We start from the raw sequence: 26,752 nt of genomic DNA, 5'->3' as shown, positions 1-26,752 counted from the left end.
CTGCACCTCCGGGGGACGCGAAGTCGGAGCTGCCGAAATGGCTCTGGCAATAGGATGCGCAACTTGCTCATTCATTGAGGGCAATGAGGAAGGCACCCTACGAGCACAGTGCCTGATACATAGTGTCCAGCAGTGATGATGCAGTGATGAGTGCCATCGTGGGCTGAGGTCAAGTATCGTCATGGTCTGGGGGTGAAGGTGAAAGGAGTGTTTGGATGAGTGAGACTACGCTGTCACTGTTCATGAGGTTGCATCAAGTTTTCCGCCACCATGGTCCAAGGGTGGGGCCCACCCCGCCCAGGAAAGGCAAGGGCACATTTTCCCAGGCTCTGAATGTAGAGCCAGACTATCATCTTCCCGAATTTCTTGAAACTGCTGATGCAGCCCTGGCACCCAACACTTGCATCTGGAGGAAACGCCTTTTTAACTTTTAGCATTGGAGAAGATTCTTTGAACAAAGTACAATGCACGGTGGCGGGCCAGCCTTCTTTATTCTTGGGAACCACGAAGAAGTGCTCTACGGAGCTGGAAAGCAGGTAAGTCTCGTGTGAGGCAACGAATTAGAGAAGAATGATCCACCCTAGAGATGGCTTCGAGACTACCAAGAGGCTCCTTGGAAGCAGATAATTTGGGGGCTTCCTTGCATGTGTGCAGTCTGGAGACGTCTGGGCCTGGGGCTAAGATGAGCAGCTGAGCTGGTTGGGGACTTCTTTGCAGGGCCTCTGTCTCTCGTCAGCTGGTTCTTCTTGTGCGGTAGGTTCAGTCTGAGGAGCTCGGTGTTCTCTTGAGAGGAGCTTGCTGTGGTTTTGCTGCAGGCCACAGTCAGAAGGAAATGATGGTGGCATTGGCGCAGGCCACGGTGGCACGACTTTCAGTATACAGCTCTAGCAAAACCTGGTATTCTCCCTGCAGGTGGCACAGGTAAAGTGTTAGCCACAGTGTGAGCCACAGTACAATCAACCACTTAACAGTTATTTATGGAGCATCTATGTGCTGGGCGCTGTTCTAGACACTGGGGACAAAGAAGAGCAAGACTAAGCACCGCCCAGCGAGCCCTGTGGAGCTTACCGTCTCGCTGGGAGAGAGACAGCTCACGCTACAGGTGGCAGCGAAGGTGGTCAGATACCGATGCTCATGCACGGAGGGGTGGGCAGGAGCTTGGGTGGGGACAAGGTGAGTTCTGGTTTGCAGTTTTACGTAGGGAGGTGCAGGAAGGCCATGCTCAGAAGACAACCTCTAGGCAAAGGCCTGAAGAGCCCCGAGTGTGCTGTGCTGCTGTGGCTGCTGCCCCAGGTTTGCGGGACAGCAAGGGGGCCAAAGGGGCCTGGGGGGAAGAGAGGGCGAGGAAGTGAGGTCAGGAAGATGTAGGAGGCCAGGCCCTTGGGGCCTCGCAGGCCATGCTGGGGACATCAGCTTCCACTCTGAAAGGGATTTGGGTCTTGAGAGTTTTCCCCAGAGGAGTGGCCTGATCTGATGGCTGTGTCAGCAGGATCCCTCCGGCCCACTGGAAAGATGGGGAGGGCGGCAGTTGCCGTCATGCAGGTCAGGGACAGGGGTGACAGACGCAGAGGGCAGTGTGGGGCGAAGGGGGTGGATTCCACAGAGGATCTGCTGAGGATCTCGAGTGGGCGGGGAGAAAGAGCTGGGCCAAAGGCGACTCGAAGGCTCCCAGCCTGCGGGACGGGGAGGACGCAGGGTCATTTGCTGGGACAGAGGAGACCCCAGGGGCACACAGTGCAGCAGCACAACATCCAAGCGCCCTGGCACAGAAGGCGTGGCCACTCTCAGCTTTCCTTTCTGGCAGCAACGCTGCCCAGAGGGCTCCCTGCGTTTAGGGTTAGCTTCGAGGAGCCGGCCGAGCGCAGCGGCGCGTGAGCAATGGTGGAGGAGTCCCAGGGCTGGGGCCACGCCTGTTTCGCTCTCTGCCCCAGCGCCCCGCTGGCCACGAGGTGGTGACAGGGTTGTGGCCACTGATCTGGAGAAGAAAGGCTGGGGCCGGCGGAGTGTGGCAGGCAGGGCGAAGGGCTGAGGGAAGGGGGCGCAGGAGACCCGTGCACACCTGGGACTGCCTGTCACCAAAGGAGGAAAGGGTTTAATCCGCACAGAGCCAGAGCGAAGGGGCAGTCAGACCACAGAACAGAAGCTGCGCGAGAGGCTGCCTTCGTCAGAGGAGAATGCTGTCCTAGCACCTTGCCCAGGCTCAGGAGGGGGGATCCCCGACACGGAGGCTGAGCTCGAGAGAGCCGGGCTCCTCTCCGGACGGGCCCGGTGTGAGTCTGTGATTCTAGAGGCTCCCAGCAGTCTTACTGCTCAAATATCGGGCAGCTGACATTTTAGAAACAGTGTTAGGGATTTAATCAAAGCTGCGTAAAAGTTAGAGAATTAAGAGTAAAGACTGGCTCAAGTTTGTATCTGATTGTGTGTCACCCTCATCCTCCTCATCTCATCTTCACCTCCTTTTCTTTTAACTCTCTCTGTGCATTTAAGTCCATGCCCTACGCGATTATTGAAAATCAAGTGAATTTTTCATTATTGCTTTATAAGCCTAAGAGAAGATGTATTTGAAGGAAGGGCCCTGGACTATGAGTTGTGGATACACGGACGCCGGCGTGGGGGGAAGGGCATTCGGGCAGCCGCGCCAGTCTGGGGGCAGGCGGGGCTGTGCGCTGGGAGGCTGGGAGGCCGGGAGGCCGGGCAGGGATAAAGGACAGAGCGCGGCCGCTCTTGCACCACTGAGGGCACCGAGGGCAAGTCAGGACTTGGAAGGGGCATCCCTGGCGACACACGGCTCAGGTTGTATCTACAAGTTGTTGCTTTGGGAGCCCCCAGATCTCCAAATCCCGGTTCAGAAAACAGCGGCGCACAGACAGGTACAGGACACAGGCTTTCGTCTGGGCCACGGGTTGGATGAGCTAAAAGGGAGCTGATACCAAGGCACTGAGGACTGAGCTCTGAGTGGGAAAGGTTTTGGCCACTCGGAGACCCCGTTAGCCCAGAGCCCGTCTCTGGGGGATCTGGTTGGAGGAGAGGACATAGGGTTATAGGGTAGGGCTTTTGAAACCAAAAGGCTGTCTCTGTCTCTGTTTCTGTCTCTGTCCCACACTAGGGAAGTGAAGTCGCTGGGCACTGCGGCCAGTGCAGGAGCCCGTCCTGGGACCGACGTCCTCGCGCTGGCACGGCCTGCGCGAGCCGCTGGGGGTGGAAGAGCTCGGGTATTGCACTTCCCCCACATGTCCTAGGTGAATGTGATGAAGCGTTCCATACCCCTGGCCAGTTTTTTTTCTTTCAAAGGGGTTCTTTGACTTTAAGACTTTCTTTTCCCCTCTATTTCATATAATTGCTCTGGGTAGCTAGTTTAAAAAAACAACCAATAATGCAAAATGAAAATCAATTGTTAGCAAGTTTTAAGTCAGTCTCTAGCTGGGGATCAGAAAGAAAGTGGAAAAAGAAAGAGAATTTAAATAGCAAAGATTTAAAGAAAAAAAAAGCTATCTGGAATAATCTAGGTCCCATGTCCTAGAGTTGAAGAGAGACTGAGTTTTCCTTTCTTGCAAAACTTCCCTATTGTGCGGAGGCCTGAAGAGAAGCTGCAGGCGCACCCCACAGTGGGGCGGTCGCACGGCGCAGGAGCAGCGTGGTCGGGTCCGAGGGTGCGGGGCTGGCCCTCTGAGCCGGACCCGGCGGGGGCAGGGAGGACACAGACCCAGACGTGAAACTAAGCTAACCAGATTCTTTACAGAGGAGGAGACCCTTTTCCAGAGTCAGATGCAGGTTTTGGAGAACTGAAATAATGAGATCGAAAACAAAAACATTTAAAACGATTACAGTTTTGCAATCCTTTTCATGTTCCATAAGATTCTTTCGGGAGTAGCATCTTGAAAATTTATTGTTTATGGCAGAGTGGCTTGAATTCAGTCACGCATAAAGTTACATTTTTTGAGTAAAAATGAATTAGGGAAGTTCTGCTCTTAGCAGTGAGCCCTGTCTGCAAATGCTGAGGACGGGGCACTATTTCCTTGGTGGCCCATGAGTGACAGTGCAAAGCTGTACCTAGGGGGATCGTTGAGTCCGGCCTTGCGTGTCTGCCTCTGTCTGAGCGACCAGCCTCCTCGCAGGAGTCGCAGCGCGAGCGGGCCACACGGGCCCCACGGACGCCGGCACTCCCGCTGGGGACACGCAGGCCGCTCTCTCAGGGGCAGGTTTGGATCCAGATCACCCGCAAAGGTGCAGTGGCATAGGAAATGTTGAATACCAAAATGGCGGGCACTAAAAGGTAACAGCGTTATCGAGAAAGGTTTTCAGAGTAATGGCCTTTGGGTAAGTTTTAAACTGTTCAATTCCCTCCTCCTTCCCCCCCTCCTTCTCGCCTTCTCCTTCGTCAAGAAACGACCTGTTCAATACGAGCATTGAGCAACAGAGCAAAACAGAAAGCCAACCTTACCTTGGGAATATCCACTCCAAGATTGTTGACAGGGCCGGCATAGTAGATCTGCTCTGGAAAATGTGTAAAGCATTGGTGCCGTCACTCAATCACGTAAAGCAAAAACGATTCCCTCGCACGATCGGCGGTCACTCGGACGTGTGCCGACTGTGGGCACTGGCATGGGAGCAGCCATCCATGGGAATGCTCTCACTTCCTGATCCAGCCCTACCTTTCATTCCTTCATGCATTCACGCAACGCACACTGGCCGGCCACCCGCCACGTGGCAGCCCCTGGGGATGCAGGGATTAGGAACAGCCTCTGCCCACGCGTTGCTTATATGCCAGTGAGGAGCCTGACGGCACAGAAATAACTAAGCAGGACAAGATCCAGACCGTCAAAGCCACGCAGCGACGTGAGAGGGCGGAGGGTGTGGGGTTAAGGGCCAGGCTGAAGCCAGGACGCACAGGCTCAATCCTGAGACCACCCCGATGGGTATTTGACCCTGGACAGCCATTATCTCTCTGGGCTGTTTCCTGACTTTCAAGAAGTGTGTGGCAATGACAGTAACAGTGCCCACTTCACAGTGCTGTGAGGAGTCGGGAGTTACTAGCGTAAAGCACTAGTGACACAGCGACATCTAGGAAGCACCCATGGATACCGGCTAATGCCAGGACTGTGTGTCTTGCGGGGCGCTGGCCGGGGAGGCGGGTCTCAGGTGGTGGCGCTTGAGCCAAGCCCTGAAGACGCGGACTGAGCCACGCCTGGAAAGAGCTGGGAGAAGGCATCCAGGACGGCAGGGTACGGGCAGAGGCTCTGATGCGGCGGAGGCGCGGCCGTTGGAAGGGCAGAGGGACGGGTTCTGCGGACGCACGATGGGCAAGCTGGGCCACATGGAGAAGCGCGTGGGAAGCCCGAGGAGTGACAGACACTCCAGGACCTTGAGGAGTGTGGATTTCATTCCCAAGGCAATGGGAAAGGTGTTAAAAAGTCGAGTGGAAACAGCTGTGTTTTGCAGAGACGCGGAGCCGTGTGGGGAGTGGAGGGCAGGCAAGGCGGGGGCTCGCGCGAGGTGAGCGATGGGTTGGTGGGGGCGGCGCTGGAGAGGGAGGAGCAGACGCGCTGGCCATGCAGAGTGAGGGCCAGGGAGGGCCTGGGGTTGAGCATCTGGGTAGGTGTGTGGGCCTCGCTCGGGAGGGCGTGTGCGTGTGCGTGTGTGTGTGTGTGGGGGGGGGGTGTGGCGATTAAAGAGCTCTGTTACCAGGGGATGGTTGATCAGGGTACTTGTAAGCAATCGGGTATACAAATCTGGAATTTTGGGGGGCAGGAGGGATGGGCTTATGAATATTGGAGTCATTAACAGAAGTCATTAGAAGGTGATAAAGACATGGGCCAAGATGGGAACCCCACCCCCACCCTGAGAGGGAATTAAAAGACGGAGAAGGGGAGAGGGCGGGCCGGAGCCACTGCCCAGGCCGGGCAGCGTTCAGAGGTTGGGTGGGGGAGGAGACGCCGGCCAAGGGGGCCAAGAAGGAATGTGGTATAATGGAGGGTACCCAGACAGTGGGACCAACGAAGCAGGAGATGAGTGTTTTCCACAAAGGACGGCACGAGCGGCTGTGTTGTTGCCACGGCTGAGAGTTTGCGAAGACGAGGACAGAGATGCGCAGTGGATTGGGCAGCATGAGGCCACGGGGTGACCCTGACGAGAGCTGGGAGAGGCAAGGACAGGTGTCCGGATGGGCTGGGCTGGGGAGTGACTCGGAGGCGGGGAGCGAGAGAATTTTGCCGTAGAGGGAGCAGAACACACGAGCGGTAACCGGAGGAGGGCGTGGTGTCAGGTGGTTTGCGACTGCTCAGGGGACAGACACTGCCCACACGCTTCGTCCCAAGGGATGGTCTCGTAGGGGAGACACTGAAAGTGCGGAAGAGGGAATAGCTGAAGGCATGAAGAGTTTAGGAAGGGGGGAAGGAAGGCCTTTGCCTTTGAGAGGAGCACAGAAATTACTCACACTGGTGTAGGAGAGGAAAAAGCAGAGCGCGCTGAAGCAGGCAGATTTGTGGGTTGGCAGCAGGCCCTGCCGGATGACTTTGGTTTTCCAGTGGAGATCACGGACAGATAAGGGGTGTGGACGGTGAGGGCTTGTGCTGCGTGGAGTAGCGAAGGAAGGTACACAATGTTCACCATGGACAGTGGGGAGGAAATTCACTTGAGAAACACAGAAGGATTTCTAGGCAGTGTCAAGTGCTTTCTTTGAGGGTTGTAGCCATAAATGTAAAGATGCTTCAACCAGCCCAGATGCAGATTTTCTCAGCAACATTCAGCAGGTGTGACGCAGGGACACAGAAGGTCGATAACTGGGTTGGAGTTTTGCTAGTTGAGAAGGGTCAGGAGAGAAAGGCCAAGCTGTCAGGACAGACACAGGGAGAGCGCATAGCAACACGAGGCCACGGCTCAGGGGTTACGGATGCAGGTGGAGGCGGGAGGGGTGGATAATAGTTCAAGGAGTGGTACAGTCATCGAACAGAGTTCGTCATTGCAGCCGAGGTCCTGGAATCAGTGAGCTGGAAGAACACGAGGAAGCCGGGGGGCGGGGGGGGCAGAGGCTTGCAGTTGAGACTTCAGAAATGGTGCAATTTCACAGGCCGTGGCAACATCCAGGATTGACACAGGAGGTGGCAGTTGAGGTGACACGATGGAAGAGGTTGTCGGAGGTAAGGAGGTGAGGAAGGCGGGCCATCCGTGTCCACACCGAAGTCAGCAAGAAGAATGACACCTCGGCTCTGCGATTCCCCAGCACTGTGACCTTAGCGTGTGACAAGCACCGAGGCTGAGAGCACAGACCTGGGGCCGGACTATCTGGGCCTGGATCTTAGCTCCTTCTCCTGCCCAGCCCTCTGCGCGGTGCGCGTAGGCGCGGTACCTGGTGAGCACCGAGTGCAGAGGGCTGCCCGCCCTGGTGCGCAGTGCCCGCGCCCTGCACAGCCCGAGGCACCGTGCACGTCAGTCTGTGCGACAGTGCCCTCGGAGCAGTGCAATCGCAGGCCCGTCCACCGGCGCGAGATTTCTTCTCAGGAAACTACCTTTTCCCCTGTGGGTGCTCTCTGACCCAAGCCAGCACAACCAGAGCAGAGGCACAAAGAAACCCCGGCTGTTCCGGCAAGAAGTGGCTTCATTTCAGCTCACCAGTCTCTAGGGCTGCCCACTTTCTGCCTGGCGTTGCAGCTTATCCCTGAACCTGAGACTCCTCCATGGCCCTTCTAGAAGTTCTCTTTGCTTTGGTTGACTGGAGCGGGTTTCTGCCGCCCGCAACCCAAGGCTGTGACTGCTGCGGGCATGAGCCTGTGAAGGGCTCTCTTGCCCGAGTCAGGCTTTGGGCACAGTGTGGCTCAGGGGCAGAGTCCAGGAATGAGGGCCGGGAGTGCCAGCCCGTCTGGTCTGGCTGGGTTCCCTTGGGCATGTTTTATACCCGCTTTATGCTATTACAGATTGCTCTCTGGTGGCAGAGTGCAAAGGACTTGACCTGGGGAAAGAAGGCGTGGGTTCGAGGGCCCCTTTCCCACTCACTAGCACGGCTTAGCCGTCCTGCCACTCAGCTTCCGCGCTTGCCAAGTAGCAAGAGGACCGCCTCCCCGCAGGGCGCTAGGAGGACTGGAGAGCTTGTCTGCGAAGGCACTGAGCAGAATGGGATCCCCAGGAAGGGCAGACACAATAGTTATCAGTTGTATTAATATTCACCCACCCCGATGTGATGAAGACTAATGGCACGACTGTTACTGGGATGCTGAGGACACAGGGAGACTAGGTTTGGGAACCTCTTTGTGCACAGCTGCTAAGTCCTGAACTTCTGTTCTAAAATAATGGATGAATATGGTGCTTGGAAGAGCGCTGGAATGATATCGAACATTTTGGTGTGCTCACTTAATGTCCTGAGATTTGCTAACTTGTGCTCTTCACTATTAACAGGGTCTTTACTGGGGTGAGAGATTTTCATTAAATTGGTCTCTTACACTTTACAGTTTCAACTGGAGCTTTTGGGGGGCTCGAGAAGTTCCTGAGAATAGCTGCAAGGAACTCATGAAACTGTCTTTTTTTTTTTTTAACCTGATGAAACAACACCTAAAATTAAATTCTCGCTCCTTCCTTTCTCAGATCCTCTCCGACGCTGAGCTTCCTTTAATGAACATTCCCACCCCCAGTGCTATAAAAAGGGCCCCAGTGTGTTTGCGCCCATTTCTTCCTTCCCTTCGTTTGAAATCTTTATCAATTTTTAATGTGCAGTGGATTGAAAAATTCGCCTCCCTGGTTCGGAACACATGAAGTCATTTCTGAATATGGGGGGGGGGTTTGACCCAAATCTTTGGATGACTGTCACTTAGTGTCATTTTAGAGAGGAACTGGTATTTAAATTGTGGAAATAAAAAGTCCCAAGGGGCTGGAGGGCACTGACCTGGGCGCCCTGCCCTGCATCCCTCTGTTGTCGGGAAGCCGGCGGTGCTGGCGTGGAAGAGCCTTGTGGGCACAGTCTGTTGCCAGACCTCGCTGGGACCTTGGCGGAATCCTCCCTTTCTTTCAGATGTATTATAAAAATGGCATCAAAAGTTAAGCATTATTAGGGTGCTTGACAGTGTAAAAATGCTTAGAGTCACAATTTGTGATGACCAGGCCGACTGCTATATCTAGAACAAAGACTTTTTCTTTAAAGGTTATTCATTTATTTACTCAGCATTTTGAGCCCTCTCCTGCCTGCTGGGCCAGTGGGGTGGAGCGGAGGAGGCAGTGGTTATTTTTTTCTCCAGTTATGTTGAGGAATGACTGGCAAATAAAAGTCCTATATATTTAAGGCTGACCTGTCCATCGTCTCAACTAGTTGCCGTGTGCGTGCGCGTGTGTGTGTGTGTGTGTGTGTGTGTGTGTGTGTGTGTGGTGAGAGCTGAGGTGTGTTCTCTCTGCAAACGTCCAGCACACAATACAGTGGCATGATTACCAACTGGCCACCAGGCTGCACGCGGGTCTGCAGAACTCACTTATCTTTTCACCAACATCTCCCTTTCCCCGCCCTCCAGGCTCGGGTAACCACTGATCTGCTCTCTCTTACTATGAGTTCAACTTCTTTAGTGTTTAGTTTTTAGATTCCACATGTGAGCGAGACCATGCAGTGCTTGTCGGCCTCGTTTTACGTAGCACCGAGTCCTCCAGGTTCTCCCTGGCGTCACACGTGGCAGGACTTTCTTCCTTTCCAAGGCCGGATCCTGTTCCGTTGTGTGTATACGCCACATTCTTTCCCCATTCATCTGTCAGTGTTGTTTTCACGTCTTGGCTGCTGTGGATCGTTGTGTGAGCCAGGCGTCCTCAAACTATGGCCTGCAGGCCACATGCGGGTGTTTTTTGCCCATTTGTGTTTTTACTTCAAAATAACATATGTACAGTGTGCATAGGAATTTGTTCATAGTTTTTTTTTAAACTATAGTCCGGCCCTCCAACGGTCTGAGGGACAGTGAACTGGCCCCTGTTTAAAAAGTTTGAGGACCCCTGGTGTGAGGAGAGGGGACCTGGCACACTGCGGGTGGGGAGGCGAATCGGCACAGTCATGTGGAGAACAGTACGGAGGTTCCTCAAAGAGTTAAAACTAGAACGACCATCGGACCCAGCCATCACACTGCTGGGTACACACACCCAGGAAAGGAAATCGGGATGTGCTAGAGACACAGCACGCAGGCAGGCAGTGTGGACCTGGGAAGACACAGCTGTCACTCTGCCCTGCAGGGGAGGAGCACAGTGGGTGAGGGTGGGAAGGCCGGTGGCGCAGGAGGACCAAGGAGAAGAGGGAGGCGGGAGGGCCTTCCTGGTCAACCAAGAGCATCATCTCTGGAAGGGCCGGGAGGGAGCCTTGCTTCATGTCAGTGAGCTCTAAACACAGTGCTCCCCCCACCCCCGACTCTGGGTACCCTTGAGAGGTGCAAATCTGGAAGGTGGTGAAGGCCCAGGGCTGCTCTGACCTGCAGCTCTGCTTCTTCAGCCTCTGGCCCCGGTGTGGTGTTTCCTGTTCTCATACGAGGAGCTTGTTGGTTAGGGCACTTAAGGTATGTAGGGTGATAATGCACTTGCCTCGGCGTGGGACTGACAAAGGTGTCCACTGCCTTCAGGGTGGCTGTGGCCACAGATAGATCCCTGGGGGCCCCCAAAGCGAGAGGTCGCATCAAGGTTTTCATAGATTCCAGGCAGCATGGGTAGGTAAGCCCCAGCCCCAGCCCAGGCCTCATAGGGTTTTTTTTTTATTATTATATTTCCGTGTGTCCTACTAGGCAGCTCCTCAAGCTCCCAGGCCATTCGCCTGTTATCTAGAGCTAGAGCCTCTGAGGTCTTCACGTCTCTCCTTGAGGGGGGAGCCCGGACCCTCAGCGCCGCGGGCCCAGCTGCTCGGGTTCAGAAGGGGTCTCGGTCCCGCGGAGCCCTGTGCAGCTGCTCAGAGGGAGCCTGGTGGGGGGCGAGTGGGAGCGGAAACCCACCCCCGCCGGGCTGGGTCCCCCTGGCAGATGCAGTTGGTGTCTGGTGCCACAACCCCTCGGCCCTGGCCAAATCCCCGCAGCCATGGTGGGCATTGGCTACCCCCTGTCGAGAGTCTGTCACCTGACACCCTTTCCTGCTTCAGTTCCATGCAGGGCACCTGGGCAGTGCAGAGACACCAGCCCCTGGTTGAAGCTGTCAACCGAGAGGGACAGGAATCTGTGGAGCAATGCCCCAGCCTCCTGACCTTGAGGACAACTCTGAGGCACATGCTGCCGGTGCCCAGGGTCACAGTGGAGGGAGCCCTAGCTCCCCACACTGGTAGACAGCCCCTCATGCCTTATCACCTAGTGGCTCTCCCCCGTCACCCTGCTTCCTGGCACCCCTCCCAGTGCACTATTTACCCCCAAGTCCTTGATCCCAGCTCTGCTTGAACGGGGCCCCAAACTAAGAGCACTTCCTGGCAGAAGGTGCCCTCTCTCTAATGTGTGCCAAGGCCATGTGTGAGCTCGTGGTGGCCCTAGAAATCTCTGATGTCCACACGATAATGCTCAGAAATGGTGACTATGTCACGGCCCCCACACAGCAACAGGGACTTCACACATGTGGTTAAATTAAGGATTTTGAGCTGGAGAGATCATCCTGATTAATGGGGTGGGCTCAGTGCAGCTACGAGCAGTCTCATAAGAGGGAGGCGGAAGGCAGAAGACGAAGGCCATGTGAAGAGTGGAGTGACGTGGCCACTGGCCGAGGGACGCCAGCGGCCTCCAGACACTGGAAAAAAGAGGACACGGACAGTCTCCTGAGCCTCCAGAAGGACCACAGCCCTGGGGACACTTGGTTGTAGATTTCTGACATCCCGACTGTTAGAAAATAAACCAGTGTTGCTGTGAATTGCTCAGTTTGGGGTGATGTGTCGTTGCAGCCATAGGACACCAGCACTGTGGCCTTGGATTAAAAGAGGAGGGGTCGTGGTCGCCGAGAAGGGCCGAGAGGGCGGCTTGTCTGTGTCCGCGCTCCCCACCACGGGCCCTTCAGAGCCACGGCACAGACGCGATCCGGGATTTGAGCAGCAGAGAAAGTACTTGGGCTTAGGGCTGGGCCAGAGAGTGGAATTTTTAACATAAACGCACACAAATGAGAGTTCGGACAGACTTTAAATAAAAATTTAGAGTAGTATAGAAACTACTAAGTCAGATCTGTCCAACAGATCTTTTTGTAGAGATGGGATTGTTTATATCCGCACCATCAAATACGGTAGCTGCCAGGCACACGTGACTATTAGGAACTCAAAATGTGGCTGGTGCAATTGGTGAACCGAATTTTTAATTTAACTTAAATGTAAATGCCGAAAATAGCCACCTGTGGCGTGCAGATCCCATATTGGGCAGTATAATTCTAGATTAACACTGACTAATGGAAATACAATGTGAGCCGTGTATGCAGTTTAAATTTTCTAGCAGCCACATTCCAAAAAAGGGGAAGGAAACAAGATAAATTAATTTAATAATACACTCTGCTTTACCTTGTTATTAAAAATACTGCCAGTTCATCATGAAAGCATTATAAAAATTATTAATGAGATATTTACATTCTTTTTCTTCACACTTTATTTTTTTGGCACAAAGTCTTCAAAATCCAGTGTGTTCCATGGAGAACGCGTCTCACTTCGGACCAGCCGTGCCCCTGGGCTCGGTGGCCGCAGGGCCAGAGGCTGCTGTCTGGACGGTGCCATCGTGTCACTGATGAGGAGGGGCCCAGAAGGGGAAATGACTTGTTTTCAACCTCGTTCCTCCACACGGCCTGTTTGTCTTCCTGCCCGGGTTCCCTCTGAGGGAATTTTAGTCTCTTCGCCCCGACCTCTTCTTGGATTTCTGTGGACAATCACTTAATATAACACTCAAAATTGGTGGGCTGCTTGGATTCTCAGAAATGGAAATGAGGAAGATGGCGATGGGAGGAAAGAGGAGAAATGGGCTGGACCTGCAGAAAGCCGGGGCGCCCTCGTAAACAGGTGCGAGACCGCAGCACGAAACGGACATCACAGAAGGCCGCGCCGTTCAGACTGGGGGCACCAGCGTCCACGCACATTGGAGCTCTCAGGACGTCCAATTTGTTAAAATGCAAATACCAGCGACCCTGGGATGGGGTTGAGTGGCATGGGGGCACCAAGAGTCTGCCTTCCTAAGTAGCATCTTAAATGATTGTAGCATGATGAGGTCTTGCTGCAGCCTTCCTAGCTTGGAGATGGAGGGGTCATGCGTAAGGACCAGAGAGCAGCCTCTGGGAGCTGCGGGAGCCCAGCTGGCAGCCCCACAAGGAGCAGCAACCTCAGTCTCAGCTGCGCGGAACTGAAGTTTCCCAACAACCTCCATGAGCTTGGGAGCGGCGTCTTCCCCGAGCCCACCCCAACCAACATCTCAGTGTTAGCCTTGTGCTACCCAGCGCAGAGAGCCCCGCTGAGCCTGCCCGGTCTCCTGACTACAAAACTACTCTTCCTACCTCTGAAGGATGACGAAGTCAGGGAAGAAAATATACCTACTGCAGATTTCTCCCTTCTCTTAGGGTGGAATGTTAGCAGCTGTGACACGAGAACGTGCTTGGGGGACCTGCTGGTCCAAGAAGAGTGAAAGCCACGTGGAGCTGACCTGGATGTAGACCCCAGCGTGGAACCAAGCCCGACCGGGCCCAACGCGGATCAACCAAACCTCAGCGACACTGTGCAATACGAATGGCTGACTGCCTGAAAGTAAATTGCCGAAGCAGGGGAGTTCAGTAATTGCAGTCATTCCCAGTTTGCTCAGAAAAGTCTTAGTCCCAACACGAAGAAATGACAAATGTTTGGGATGATGGATATGCTAATTACTCTGATCTGATCACTATACATTATATATATATATATAGAAACATCACTATGTGATGTTTATATCCCATGAATATATACAATTATTATTTGTCAATTAAAGGATAAAATTAAAATACTAAAAAGAAGGAAAAAATGATTATTACATGAAAGTGTGTGTCACGGAGCTGGATTTGGGAAATTCCATAACAGGCCAAGGGTTTGTAAAGATGCTTATATTGTCTTAGAAAATTAAAATTGCTTCTTTCCTAGGTCAACCTTAGTCTTAATATGCTGGGGCCAACTCACAGGAAGAATTGAGTGAGTGATGTCAAAGGACAGTTTCAACATGTTATTGGCTCCTTTAAAAACACGCTTGAATTTGAGGATGAAGGGGAAGTACCCAGAGCTGCAAGATTCCTTATAGCCAATGTGTTCCCTCGCATTTTGCTCAGCAGTCAGGAGGGCTCTTTGGCTGCGTCATCGCTGGGACCCTCCCTGGGGTGACCATTGTGTCTAGTTCTGTCTTTTGAAGTCCACAAGTTTTCTGCTAATGCAGTAAGTAAACCATTGTTTTTGTTGATTCTGCCTGGATTTGCAGCAGCAGCGGCTGCCCAGTAATCACAAGCAGGAAATCCGCGGCTGCTTGAAGTCTGCAGACAAAGAATAAAACATGAAAACAAGAAAGGGCTGCAGGCCACATGATAGTGCTTCAGATTTCCAATTCCATGAGAAATGTAAATGGCACTGTCTCCCTAGGGGGCAGGGGCAGGGAGACCTGCATTGTCAACTGCCAGAGAATACGCACGACTGGACCAAAGGCATCTCCCTGCTGCTCCTGAGGAAAAGGTCTTAGACTTCCAAGCCTCAAAGCCTCCGCTGCCTTCCAGGTGCCTTGTTAAAATGCAGACCTCCACTCTGAGATCGATGATGGCTCGAGAAGCTCAGAGTCCTTGTGAGAAATCCACCATCAGCTGCATGAAGTAGCTGCCGTTGATCACTTATCGAGTGCTTGCTGTGTGCCCAACACCATGCTAAGGGCTTTATGTATATTATCCCATTTTATCCTTATGACAATCCTATAAGGTCACTTATGTTTTCCTTATTGTGCAGATGAGAAAACTGAGGCTCAGAGAGGTTAACTTGCTCAAGGTCCTGTAAGTGATAAGTGATAGTAAAGCTTCAGCCCTATGTAGGTCTGTGGGTCTGACTTCAAACCCATGCTTATCCACCAGGCTAGTGGTTGTCCAAGTGTGGTCCCTGGACCAGAGTGATCAACCTCACCTGGCAACTTGTCAGAGATGCAAATTCTCAGGCTTCTCTCCAGATGTGCTGAACTGGAAACCCCAGAGGGGACTCTGGCCCTCAGTGGTTGAGCACACGCTCCAGGTGATGTGATGCACACTCAAGGTCGAAAACCACTGGACTGGGCTGGGCCCCCAGCTCTCCAACAGCAGCACTGCAGTGTGACGAGGCAGGGGGCAGGAAATTGTTCCAGTGATATTGGTTTTCGTAGCATGCTGCCTGCAGCTACAAAATGACAGTGGGGATAATGATGGCAGGAGAAATTGTGCAATTTCCCAGGAGACAGAGAATCATCACTCCCTCCACAGGTCTCTGGATTCATCCACGGGAAGAGGAGCCAAGATGCACAAGTTCCCATCGAAGCCACTTTGTCACTGGGGCTATCGGCAGTGCTTGAAGGATGGGACCAGAGCTGGGCCTGGGAGAGGCTGAGAATGAAGTGCGGGGACAGAACACCTGCAGCTTGCAAAGCAGCTTACTGAAGCAGGCCGTCTAAATGGCCTCAGAAGTCAAAGGTAGAACAGAGAGAGGCAATGCCCCAGGAAAGACAAACAGTAATCCCGTCTTACTTCATGGCTTCACTTTACACGGTTTCAGTTATCAGCAGTCAACCAGGGTCCACAAATGTCACAGTATTGTAAGAGAGAGAGAGAGAGACAGACAGAGAGAGGGACAAAGAGAGAGAGAGAGAGAGAGAGAGAGAGAGAGAGAGAGAGACAGTGCAAGCACACACATAATTTTTGTTACAGAATATTGTTGTAATTGTTCTATTTTATTGTTGATTATTGTTGTTAATCTCTTAGTGTGCTTAATTTAAATTTAACTTTAGGTATGTATGCATACGGAAAAATGTAGTATTATAGGGTTCAGTACTATCCGTGATTTTAGACCTCCACTCAGGGTCTTGGAATATATCCTCTGCAGATGGAGGGAGACTACTGTATTTTCAAACTGTGTCTTCAGTTAAGCTGCTTATTCTCCTTCTGTTGTAGCCAAGGTCAATGCCCGAATTCCTAAGGCTTGCATTTGTTAATGTGCGTGTAGTGAACGTGAAGCAACCGAGTCACGAGGCTGACATGGCTTGGGGCATGCTTTATAGAGGCTGTCAGGTAGTCGGCGTAGATTAATGCTCTTCAAGATCACACCCGCCTAGAAGGTGGTTTTGCCCTGTCTTCCACTACGGCCATGCAAGGTAGAAGGTATTTTGTAGAAAGCATTTATGGGAATTTTTCTAAATGTAGACAGTAAACAGATTGCATTCCCATTGCTCCTCCTAAATTCCCTCCCTATACCTATCGAAAGGACACATTGAAACAGAGATAGAGGGGGCAATAGAAATCTAGCTGGTGGAACCTGAATTGACAATCTACATAGAGCCTCTAAGACTGAATTTTGAATAGACACAGTGAGATTGAGAAGGCTCTGCAACTAACAATGCTAGGGGATCATCAGGTAAGGTGTCCCCCATGAACCAGGACCAGAAAGGAAACACCCTGGATAATGAAAAGGAAAGGAAGGCAGGTAGCCATGAGCACCTGCTGTGGTCACACCTTTGACTTCTTTGTGTATACAAAATCAGTGAATATTCCTAGACTTCCTCAGTCAGGGATATCTGTCTTATGGGCACTATTCCGCCAGATTTTAAATATAGTTCTCAAAGGATCTACTCTGTTGTTTATCAAAATTCATCTAATTTTGATGTATCACCCACTTTGGACAAACACTTAGAATAGGAAAGTTGAAATTTACACAAAAGATAAACTAGGGACCAGTTATTTTCTTGATCAAAGGATTCTTCAGCTTGAAAAAGGTATCTTTATAATATTTCTTTTAATTACTAGCTTTAAAAATTAATGCATTTAAAATCAAGTCCAAACCTATCTTTTTTTCTGTTGCTTACACATTTTATGAAGTGAGGTATGTCTATATCCTACTGTGTGTATTTCATACTCGATTTTGCTGGTTCAGAAAAGTGGCTCATGCAGGGATGGATGCACCATGAGTCTGAGTCAGTAGTTCTTGTGGGCCCCGCTGCCCTCTGCACCTCTCTGGGATTCTGACATGAATTTGCATCATTAAGTCCTCTCAGCTTTTCATCATGTTGCACCATTCAATCACAGCTGCCAAAGTTTCAAAGAAGAGCCCTGACCTACAGATCCCCTAGTTTATGATAATAAATACCCAGTGTGTATACACATGCACGCACACACACATAATTCAATTGTTTAACTCCCCTAAGCCTTTACTTCAATCTCAGTTGATTTTGGCAATACGTTGGTTATAATTGATATCCACAAGTCAATCCATGAAGCAATCAACACTTATTTTTGAAAGTCAGTTACTCACTTAGTGATATAAAACCAACACCACTTTGCCTGGGTTGGCCAACCCTGGTCAGAACTCACAGGGGCTTGGCCAGACCAGGTTTGACAGCTGATGTGCCTTATGCTACCAAGAGTGAAAATCATGTGTTTGTTCTATCTGCTTTATGGCTTTGATCTGTCTTTACTCAAATCTCTAGGCTCATTTCCAGTTGAGAATCTCTCTTTTCCATGACCCTACACAGAATATTCTAGGCAGCCAAAATGTGAGCCACCTGTCCCTTTAATAACTTCTCCCCATTTTTATTTGAGGGGAGCATGTCATGTTCTTACTTCCCAGGTTGACACTCAAGTTTTATGTTCCACTGTAAGTCCTACAATCAAATTTTGGCTCTATCCAACTTCTTGTTTCACTCTCACCCTCCTGACATGGGCTTTCCAGGAAACTCACTGAAGAGACAGACCTCGCTGAGAATGGATATCAAGATGCGTTTAACTCTTGATAAGTCAGAGACCGAACGGGACTGGGGTGAACTTGACTCGATTCCAAGCCAGACAGGGCCGCGGGAGTCTCATCTGTGGTGCTGGTTAGCGCTGACAAAACAGGCTTTGGGAGAAGTCCTGGGGTCATACGGTTGTAGGGTATCTTTTGGGGACCTTGGGGACAGACCACCTTGGTGGATAGATGTCAGGTTCCCTTGAAGCAAGTGGATATTCCCACGGTCACACATTCCGGGAAAAAGTCAAGGCAGGGCCATAAAATAAGAATTTTAGATGTTGACCTGGTCCATGTAAAACAACAGAACATTACAGAAAAGCACAGCCACAAAAGCCTTGCTCAGTTGTGCTCAGGAAATCCTGGGTCTGGAGCAGCCTGGCAGAGAGGGATAGGTTGGTGGCCTCCCTGGCTTCTAGAAGAGCCGGTTTGAGTCGGAATCCTCACCTCCGACTTGTTTCTGAGAGAGACGCACCCAGGTTTATAAAGCACCCAGTTTATAAAGTTGCTCAAGCGGTCCCAGCCCTGCCTCACGGTCCCTCAGGTGGGAGAGGAAGCCGGAGAGGTTCGCTGCCGTGATTTCTAATGTGCCGGCCGCACGGCTCATCTTTTCCTACTCAGTCTCCACTGTTATCCAGCAAGGAATTATGGCTACTCCCATTTAATAGATGAAGTAACTGAGAACCAGAGAAATTAAATGGCTCCCCAGGAAAGAAGGGCTCCTGTCCCCAGCCCGTCCATGCAGCTGTGGGGATGGAGGGAGGCCATGGGCCCGCTCCCTGGCTTTCTCGCGAGGGGCTTTCTTGCTGCCCCACCGCTCTTACCAGTTTCCCTGCGAAGTGCCCCGTGCCTCACACCTAACTTGTTGGCACTGGCCTTACGAAGCCGAGTTAAAGCAAAGGCGCCGCGTTTTCCGCAGCGTTCGGGATCCCACTGATGCTGCTCCTCAGGCCGGTCTCAGTGAGAGCGGGCGCAGTGTGCTCCCGGGTTCAGCCACAGCCCCCGGCTCGCCTCCTCCTAGCGGCTTCTGGCCTCTATCTGCGACAGAAGCACAGAGCAGGGGCGAGGCCAGCCACGGCCGGTGGGCCGGATCCTGCCCAAGGCCTGGTTTTGAGAAGCCTCAAGCTGAGAGTGATTTTTGTTTTTATGTTTTTAAATGGCAGGAAAAAATCAAAAGAAGAATAATATTTCATCACATATAAAAATTATATGAAATTTAAATTTCAGTGTCCATAAATCCAGTCTTACTGGGACACAGCCATGATCACCCCTTTGCACGTTGTCTATGGTGACTTTCACACTGCCAGCGCAGAGTGGAGCAATCGACAAAGAGACCGAGTGTGGCCTGGAAAGCCTGAAATATGTGCTGCCTTGTCCTTTCCAGAAAGAGTTTGCCAACCTGTGGCCCACAGGGCTTTTAAAATACAGATGTGCCAAGCCCCAGGCCCAGTTTCTGATTCAGTAAGTCTGAGTGGGAACCAAGAATTCGCCATTTCTAAAGGTTGCTAGATGGTGCTGATGTTGCTGGTCTGAGGAACGCACTTTGAGAACCACGGCCTCAGGACAGTGGCTGGTGCTGCCCAAAGGCGATCATCTGAGCCCGGTACTTTGGTATGTCCTTTAAATCCTTTTTCTACTCCCAGCGGAGGGCTGGAATGAGTTCCCTTCTCCTCTCCTGGATCTTTTCTTTGTTTACAGAAGACGAATAGCTGAGAGGTTCAGAGCTGGACAGAAACCACCTGCTGGCGTGTGACCTTGGGTGAGTTACCCAACCTCTCTGGGGCTCCATTTCCCCACCTGTTAAAATGAGGCTACTTGTAGGAAAAACAAAGTATTTCCTCCTGCTATATTCTCCACACAGAGCATTTCTGGTCATCAAAATGTGTGGGATTTTATCCTCATATTCACCAATTCTCCAATACCAGCTGGGTGTCCTACACTTCAGTTCAGTTCTAATACTCACTGGACTTAACACAGACCACACAGTTAGGGGCTCAGCCCCCAAGACTGCTCTTCCCCCTTATTTCAAACATTAGTTGCAAGTAGACCAAATATTAGAACACAAGATAGAAATTACAAGGGTTTTAGGAGCTGCCAGGAACCCAGGGACAGAGACCAAATATATGTTTCCTACTGTAAATCACGATATTATAGAGGCTAATAACAGTAGTTTCTATACTTCATAAGGCTGAGACAAGCTGTAAATGAGTTAATAAACACAACATTCTTGGAAAGGTGCCTGGTGCTCATGGCGTGATACGACAATGCCAGTTGCTACTGTGTAGCCTGCCCAGGGCTAAGGTGGTGCTCCTTGACCTCAGCTGAATGTTGGACCACCTGGCTTGGTTCTGACTCCCGGAGATTCTGATTTAATTGGTCCAGGGTATGCCTGGGTATTGGGATCTTCAATATTACCGAGGGAGATTATGATGCAGCACTGTCCAGCAAGAAATATAAAGAGAGTTGCATGTATAATTTTATGTTTCCTAGAAGCCACATTCTAAGAGGTGAAATTAATTTTAATAATATGTTAGTAATGTCTTATTATTGATATATAATTAATAAATAATGCATTAATGGTAAATTCTATTTAACTCAATGTATTCCAAATATTATAATTTCAACATACAACCAATATAACAATGATGGAGATATTTTACATTCTTTTTTTCATACTAAATATTTGAAATTGAGACTGTATTTTATGCTTAAAGCACATCTCAATTCAGACCGTCTACATTTCAGGGGCTCAGTAGCCACCGCTGGCTTGTGGTCCCTGCATAGGACAGCACAGGTATGACTAATGTGCAACCCAGATTGAGAGCCGCGGGGAAGGGTGTGCCAGTGGCTGTGCACCAGGCCAAGGCTGCCTAACTACTCAGGTTTCTGTCAGCGTTACTGTTCGTGAGCATCCAGGGAGTCGGCTACAGCTTCTCCCGTTAGGAGGAAGGCGTGTGGTCCTTAAAGACATTCAGCAAATCCCAATTTAGTCTTAAAAATTGGTTTCCAGCCTATGGAGCCAGATTGAAAGGATTGAGATCAACTAAAGCAGGTGAATCTATTTGGCTTGGTGCTACCAGAGGAGAGAGACCTACTGAGGGAGCATTAGCGAGTAGACAGTGAAACAGGGACCAGTTTTGTCTCCCTGTCAGTGAGCCCACAGCTCTGGCAAAGGGGGCTCTCAAGAACAGGGTAGACCAAAAAGAAGAAAGAATCTCAGAGATTGAATATAACACCTTCCAATTAAATAAATCAGTCACAGAGATAGAGCAGAGAAACAAGAGAAAAGAGCAAAGCCTACTAGAGATGTGGGATTATGTGAAGAAACCTAATGTGAAGGTCATAGGGTTACCAGAAGGGGAAGAAGAAAACACTCAAGGGTTGGACAAGTGATTTGAAGATATAATAAAGGAAAATTTCCCAGGCCTTGCTAAAAATCTCTAGATACAAGTTTAAGAAGCTCAAAGGACCCCTGGGAGATTCAATGCAAACAGGAACATGTCACAACATGCAGTCATCAGACTGACCAAAATAACAGAGGCTCTTCTAAGGGTTCTAAGACAAAGGAAGCAAGTAACATACAAAGAAAGCCAATCATAATAATACCAGACTTCTCTACTGAAACTTTACAAGCAAGGAGAGACTGGGACCCCATTCTCACTCTTCTGAAACAGAACAATGCCCAGCCTAGAATCTTATTTCCTGCAAAATTAAGTTTTGTATATGAAGGAGAAATCAAGACATTCTCAGATAAGCAAAGACTGAGGGAATTCACCAAGATGAGATCAGCCCTTCAAGAAGTACTCAAAACAGTGTTACCCACGGATCAGCACAATAAACACTCACGAATGTAAATCTACTCAAAGCTAAAGCCCAGATACCACAATGGCTCAAGAGACAAGAAAAAGCAACAAAGTTCAACCCAACAAAATGAACACAAATCTGCCCCACCTATCAGTTATCTCAATAAATGTGAATGGCTTGAACTCAAGAGACATAGGCTGGCCGAATGGATTAAAAAAAAACCACAAGCCAAATATCTGCTGCCTTCAGGAAACACATCTAACCTGCAAGGATACAGCTAGACTAAAGGTAAAGGGGTGGAGAACAATATTTCAAGCAAACAGAAACCAAAAGATAGCTGGCATGGCAGTGCTGATTATAGATAACTTAGTTTTTAAATTAACAAAAGTAATAAAAGACAAAGAAGGTCAGTATAATGGTGAAGGGTACAGTTCAACAAGAAGACATAACACTTCTAAATATATATGCACCCAACCTTGGTGCACCCAGATTCATAAATCAAACTCTACTTGATCTAAACAGATGGATAAACAACAACACCATAATAGTCAGAGACTTTAACACCCCACTGACAGCACAGGAAAGATCCTCCAAACAGAAAATCAACAAAGAAATAATGGACTTAAACAGAACTCCAGAACAAATGGGCCTGGATGACATTTACAGGACATTCTACCCCCAAACCACTGGATATACGTTCTTCTTATCAGCTCATGGGTCATTCTCTAAGATTGACCATATCCTAGGACACAAAGCACGTCTCAAACAATTTTAAAAAAATAGAAATTATACCATGTATCTTTTCAGACCACAATGGAATAAATGTAGAAATTGATCCTAACAGGAGTTCTCATTTTAACACAGTCATGGAAATTAAACAACCTTTTGCTGAATGATCACTTCATAAATGAGGTAATTAAGATGGAAATAAAAAGATTCTTTGAACTAAATGACAAAGGAGACACAAGTTACCAAAACCTGTGGGACACAGCTAAAGAAGTCCTGAGAGGAAAGTTTATTTCCATAAATGTCTATATCCAAAAGTCAAAAAGAGGACAAATAGACAACCTAATGAATTGTCTCAAAGAGCTGGAAAAAGAAGAACAGACCAACCCCAAACCCAGGAGAAGAAGTGAAATCATTAAGATCAAATCAGAACTAAATGAAATTGACAACAGGGAAACTATACAGAAGATTAATAAAACAAAAAGTTGGTTCTTTGAAAAAATAAACTAAATTGGCACACCTTTGGCTAGACTAACGAAAAGTAGAAAAGAAAAATCTCAAATAAGCTCCATCAGGAACAATAAAGGAGAAATTACAACTCATGCCCTGGAGATACAAGATGTAATTTATGAATACTACAAAAACCTCTAGCACACAAACTGGAAAATGTGGAGGAAATGGACAATTTCTTAGAAACACACAGCCTCCCTAGGCTCAACCAGGAAGAAATAGAATTCCTAAACAGACCAATATCAACTAATGAAATTGAAATGGCAATAAAAAAACCTTCCCAAAAAGAAAAGTCCTGGACCAGATGGTTTCACACCCAAATTTTACCACACCTACAAAGAAGAACTGGTGCCTATCCTGCAAAAATTATCCACAACATTGAGAAGGATGGAATCTTCCCCAACACATTTTATGAAGCGAACATAACCCTGATACCAAAACCAGGAAAGGATGCAACAAAAAAAGAAAACTATAGACAAATATCCCTTATGAATATAGATGCAAAAATTCTCAACAAAATCCTAGCCAATCAAATCCAGGTGCTTGTCGAGAAAACAATCCATCACAACCAAGTGGGCTTCATCCCAGAGATGCAGGGATGGTTCAACATACACAAAACTATAAATATAATTCACCATATAAACAGAAACAAAAATGAAGACCATATGATCCTCTCAATAGATGCAGAAAAAGCATTTGACAAAATTCAACACCCTTTTTTGATAAGAATGCTTAACAAAATAGGCGTAGACGAGGCTTACCTAAAAATGATACAAGCCATATATATATATATATATATATATATATATATATATATATATATGATAAACCCACAGCCAATATCATACTGAATGGGGAAAAATTGAAAGCATTCCCACTTAGTACTGGAACAAGAAAGACAAGGTTGCCCACTATCTCCACTTATATTCAACATAGTGCTGGAAGTCCTTGCTACAGCAATCAGACAAGAGAGCAGAAGTAAGGGCATCCAAATGGGAACAGAAGAGATCAAACTCTCACTCTTTGCTGATGACATGATATTATACCTAGAATACCCCAAGGATTCAACCAAGAGACTCCTTGAACTGATAAATGAATTTGGTTAAAGTCTCAGGATACAAAATCAACACACAGAAATCAGAGGCATTCATATACACCAATAACAGTGTAAGTGAGAAGCAAATCAAAGATTCAATTCCCTGAAAAATAGCAACAAAGAGAATAAAGTACTTTGGAATATATTTAACTAAGTAGGTAAAAGACCTCTACAGGGAGAACTATGAACCACTGAAGAAGGAAATAGCAAAGCACATAAACAGATGGAAGAATATACCATGCACATGAGTTGGCAGAATCAACATTGTTAAAATGTGTATACTACCCAAAGTGACCTACAGAGTCAATGCCATCCCTATTAAAATACCATCAACATTTTTCACAGATATGGAAAAAATAGTTTTATGCTTTGTATGGAACCAGAGAAGACCCCGTATAGCAAAATCAATCCTAGGCAATAAAAACAAAATAGGAGCTATCAATTTATCAGATTTCAAACTATACTACAAAGCTATAGTAATCAAAAAAGCTTGGGACTGGCGCAAGAACAGGGACATTGACCAGTGGAACAGAACAGAGAACCCACATATAAAACCATCCTCATATAGCCAACTCATCTTTGACAAAGCAGACAAAAACATACACTGGGGAAAAGAATCCTTATTCAATAAATGGTGCTGGGAAAACTGGATAGTCACATGCAGAAGACTGAAACAGGACCCACACCTTTTACCTCTCACAAAAATCAACTGACGCTGAGTAACAGACTTGAACCTTAGGTGTGAAACTATTAGAATTTTAGAGGAAAACATTGGAAATACTCTTCTAGACATTGGCCTAGGCAAAGAATTTATGAAGAAGACCCCAAAGGCAATCACAGCAGCAACAAAAATAAATAAATGGGACCTGATCAAATATAAAAGCTTCTGCACAGCCAAAAAAACTGTCAAGAGAGCAAACAGACAACCCACAGAATGGGAGAAAATTTTCGCAAGCTACACATCTGATAAAGGGCTGATAACTAGAATCTATTTAGAACTCAGGAAAATCAGCAAGAAAAAAATCAAACAACCCTATCAAAAAATGGGCAAAGGACATGAACAGAAACTTCTCAAAAGAACACAGAATAATGGCTAACAAACATAATAAAAAAATGTTCAACATCTCTAATCATCAGGGAAATGCAAATCAAAACCACAATGAGATATCATTTATCTCCAGTGAGAATGGCCTTTATCAAAAAGTCCCCAAACAATAAATGTTGGCTTGGATGCAGAGAGATAGGAACACTCCTACACTGCTGGTGGGACTGCAAACTAGTTCAACCTCTGTGGAAAGCAATATGGAGATACCTTAAAGCGATATAAGTAAATCTACCATTTGATCCAGCAATTCCACTACTGGGCAGCTACCCAAAAGATCAAATGACATTCTACAAACAGACACCTGCACTCGAATGTTTATAGCAGCACAATTCACAATTGCAAAGCTGTGGAAACAACCCAAGTGCCCATCAATTCATGAGTGGATTAATAAAATGCGTCATATGTATTCCATGGAGTACTACTCAGCTTTAAGAAACAATGGTGATATAGCACCTCTTATATTTTCCTGGATAGAGCTGGAACCCATTCTACTAAGTGAAGTATCTCAAGAATGGAAAAACAAGCACCACATGTACCCACCAGCAAATTGGATCAACACCTCAGTGGACATATAGGAATAACATTTATCAGGTGTCGGGCAGGTGGGGGGGGATGGGTATATACAAACACAATGAGTAAGATGTGCAACGTTTGGGGGATGGTCACACTTAAGCCTCTGACTCAAAGGGGGAGGGGGGCATGAGCAATATACGTAACCTTAACACTTGTACCCCCATAATACACTAAAAAAAAAGACATCATGGCTCTACCTTGCTCTTCTTCCCTTTTGGGTGACTAACTCTGGAGGGAGCCAGCTGCCAGGTTTTGAGGACACACGGCAGCCTATGGAGAGGTCCATGTGGAGAGGAACTTCCCACAGCATCCTGGAAGAGGATCCTCCACCCCAGTCAAGCCTTCAGATGATGGTGGCAAACATCTTGACCACAACCTCATGAGAGACCCTGAACTATGCACAAAATCACACAAAACCACCCAAATCCCCGACTGGCAGAAACCATGATATAATAAATGTTTGTTCTTCAAATATAAAATTAAAAAAAGATCTGCAGTCTCAGCATTTAGAGGTAAGCACCTAAGTGTGTGTTCTTCCTGAGATGTGCACTCTTGCACACATTTTAACAAAAACAGGATCCAGTGGGCAGTACTCTTTTATAACGTACTGCTGCTTCTTTCTTTTAGAGATGAGTTCTCCCTCTGTTGCCCAGGTTACGGTGCAGTGGTGCCGTCACAGCTCCTGGCAGCCTCGAATGCCTGGCCTCAAACAGTTCTCCTACTTCAGCCTCTCTGGTAGCTGGGACTACAGGCACTCAGCACCACATCTGGTGCATTTTTCTTATTTTTTGTAGGGATGGGATCTTGCTATGTTGCCCAGGCTGGTCTTGAACTTCTGGCTTCAAGTGATCCTCCCACCTCAGCCTCCCAAAGTGCTAAGATTATAGGTGTGAGCCACTGTGCCTGGCCTATAGCATTCTTCTTTGTCATTTAATGTTCTTATGAGTATATTTTCACATAATAATCTACAACATTATTTTAAAATCACAGCATATGGTACCTTTGGTCCAATAATGACCTAAATTAACCAATACCTTATAATTAG

General features: G+C 48.5%; 1 protein-coding gene across 2 annotated transcripts in view; it reads right to left on the bottom strand.

Annotated features, from left to right (window-relative positions):
* Positions 1 to 460: 460 nt before the first annotated feature.
* LY86 (lymphocyte antigen 86) overlaps positions 461 to 26,752 on the bottom strand; it is a 57,865-nt gene continuing 31,573 nt past the window's right edge. The window contains exons 4-6 of one of the 2 annotated variants that reach the window (XR_012923209.1): positions 4,442 to 4,494; positions 1,069 to 1,324; positions 817 to 906 (exon numbers count right to left, since the gene is read on the bottom strand). Coding sequence is in view for 1 of the 2 variants with exons in the window: in XM_012737726.3 (XP_012593180.1) it covers positions 823 to 906; positions 4,442 to 4,494 (137 nt within the window). In the remaining variant the exon portion in view is untranslated. Of the gene's footprint in view, positions 907 to 1,068; positions 1,325 to 4,441; positions 4,495 to 26,752 lie in introns of both variants that reach the window. The other variant, XM_012737726.3, reaches the window with a different exon arrangement.

Source organism: Microcebus murinus, chromosome 15, assembly GCF_040939455.1.
Source record: "Microcebus murinus isolate Inina chromosome 15, M.murinus_Inina_mat1.0, whole genome shotgun sequence".
Classification (NCBI taxonomy): Eukaryota; Metazoa; Chordata; class Mammalia; order Primates; family Cheirogaleidae; genus Microcebus; species Microcebus murinus.
The sequence above is the reverse complement of the archived record's forward strand: the minus strand, read 5'-3'. Positions and strand labels throughout refer to the sequence as shown.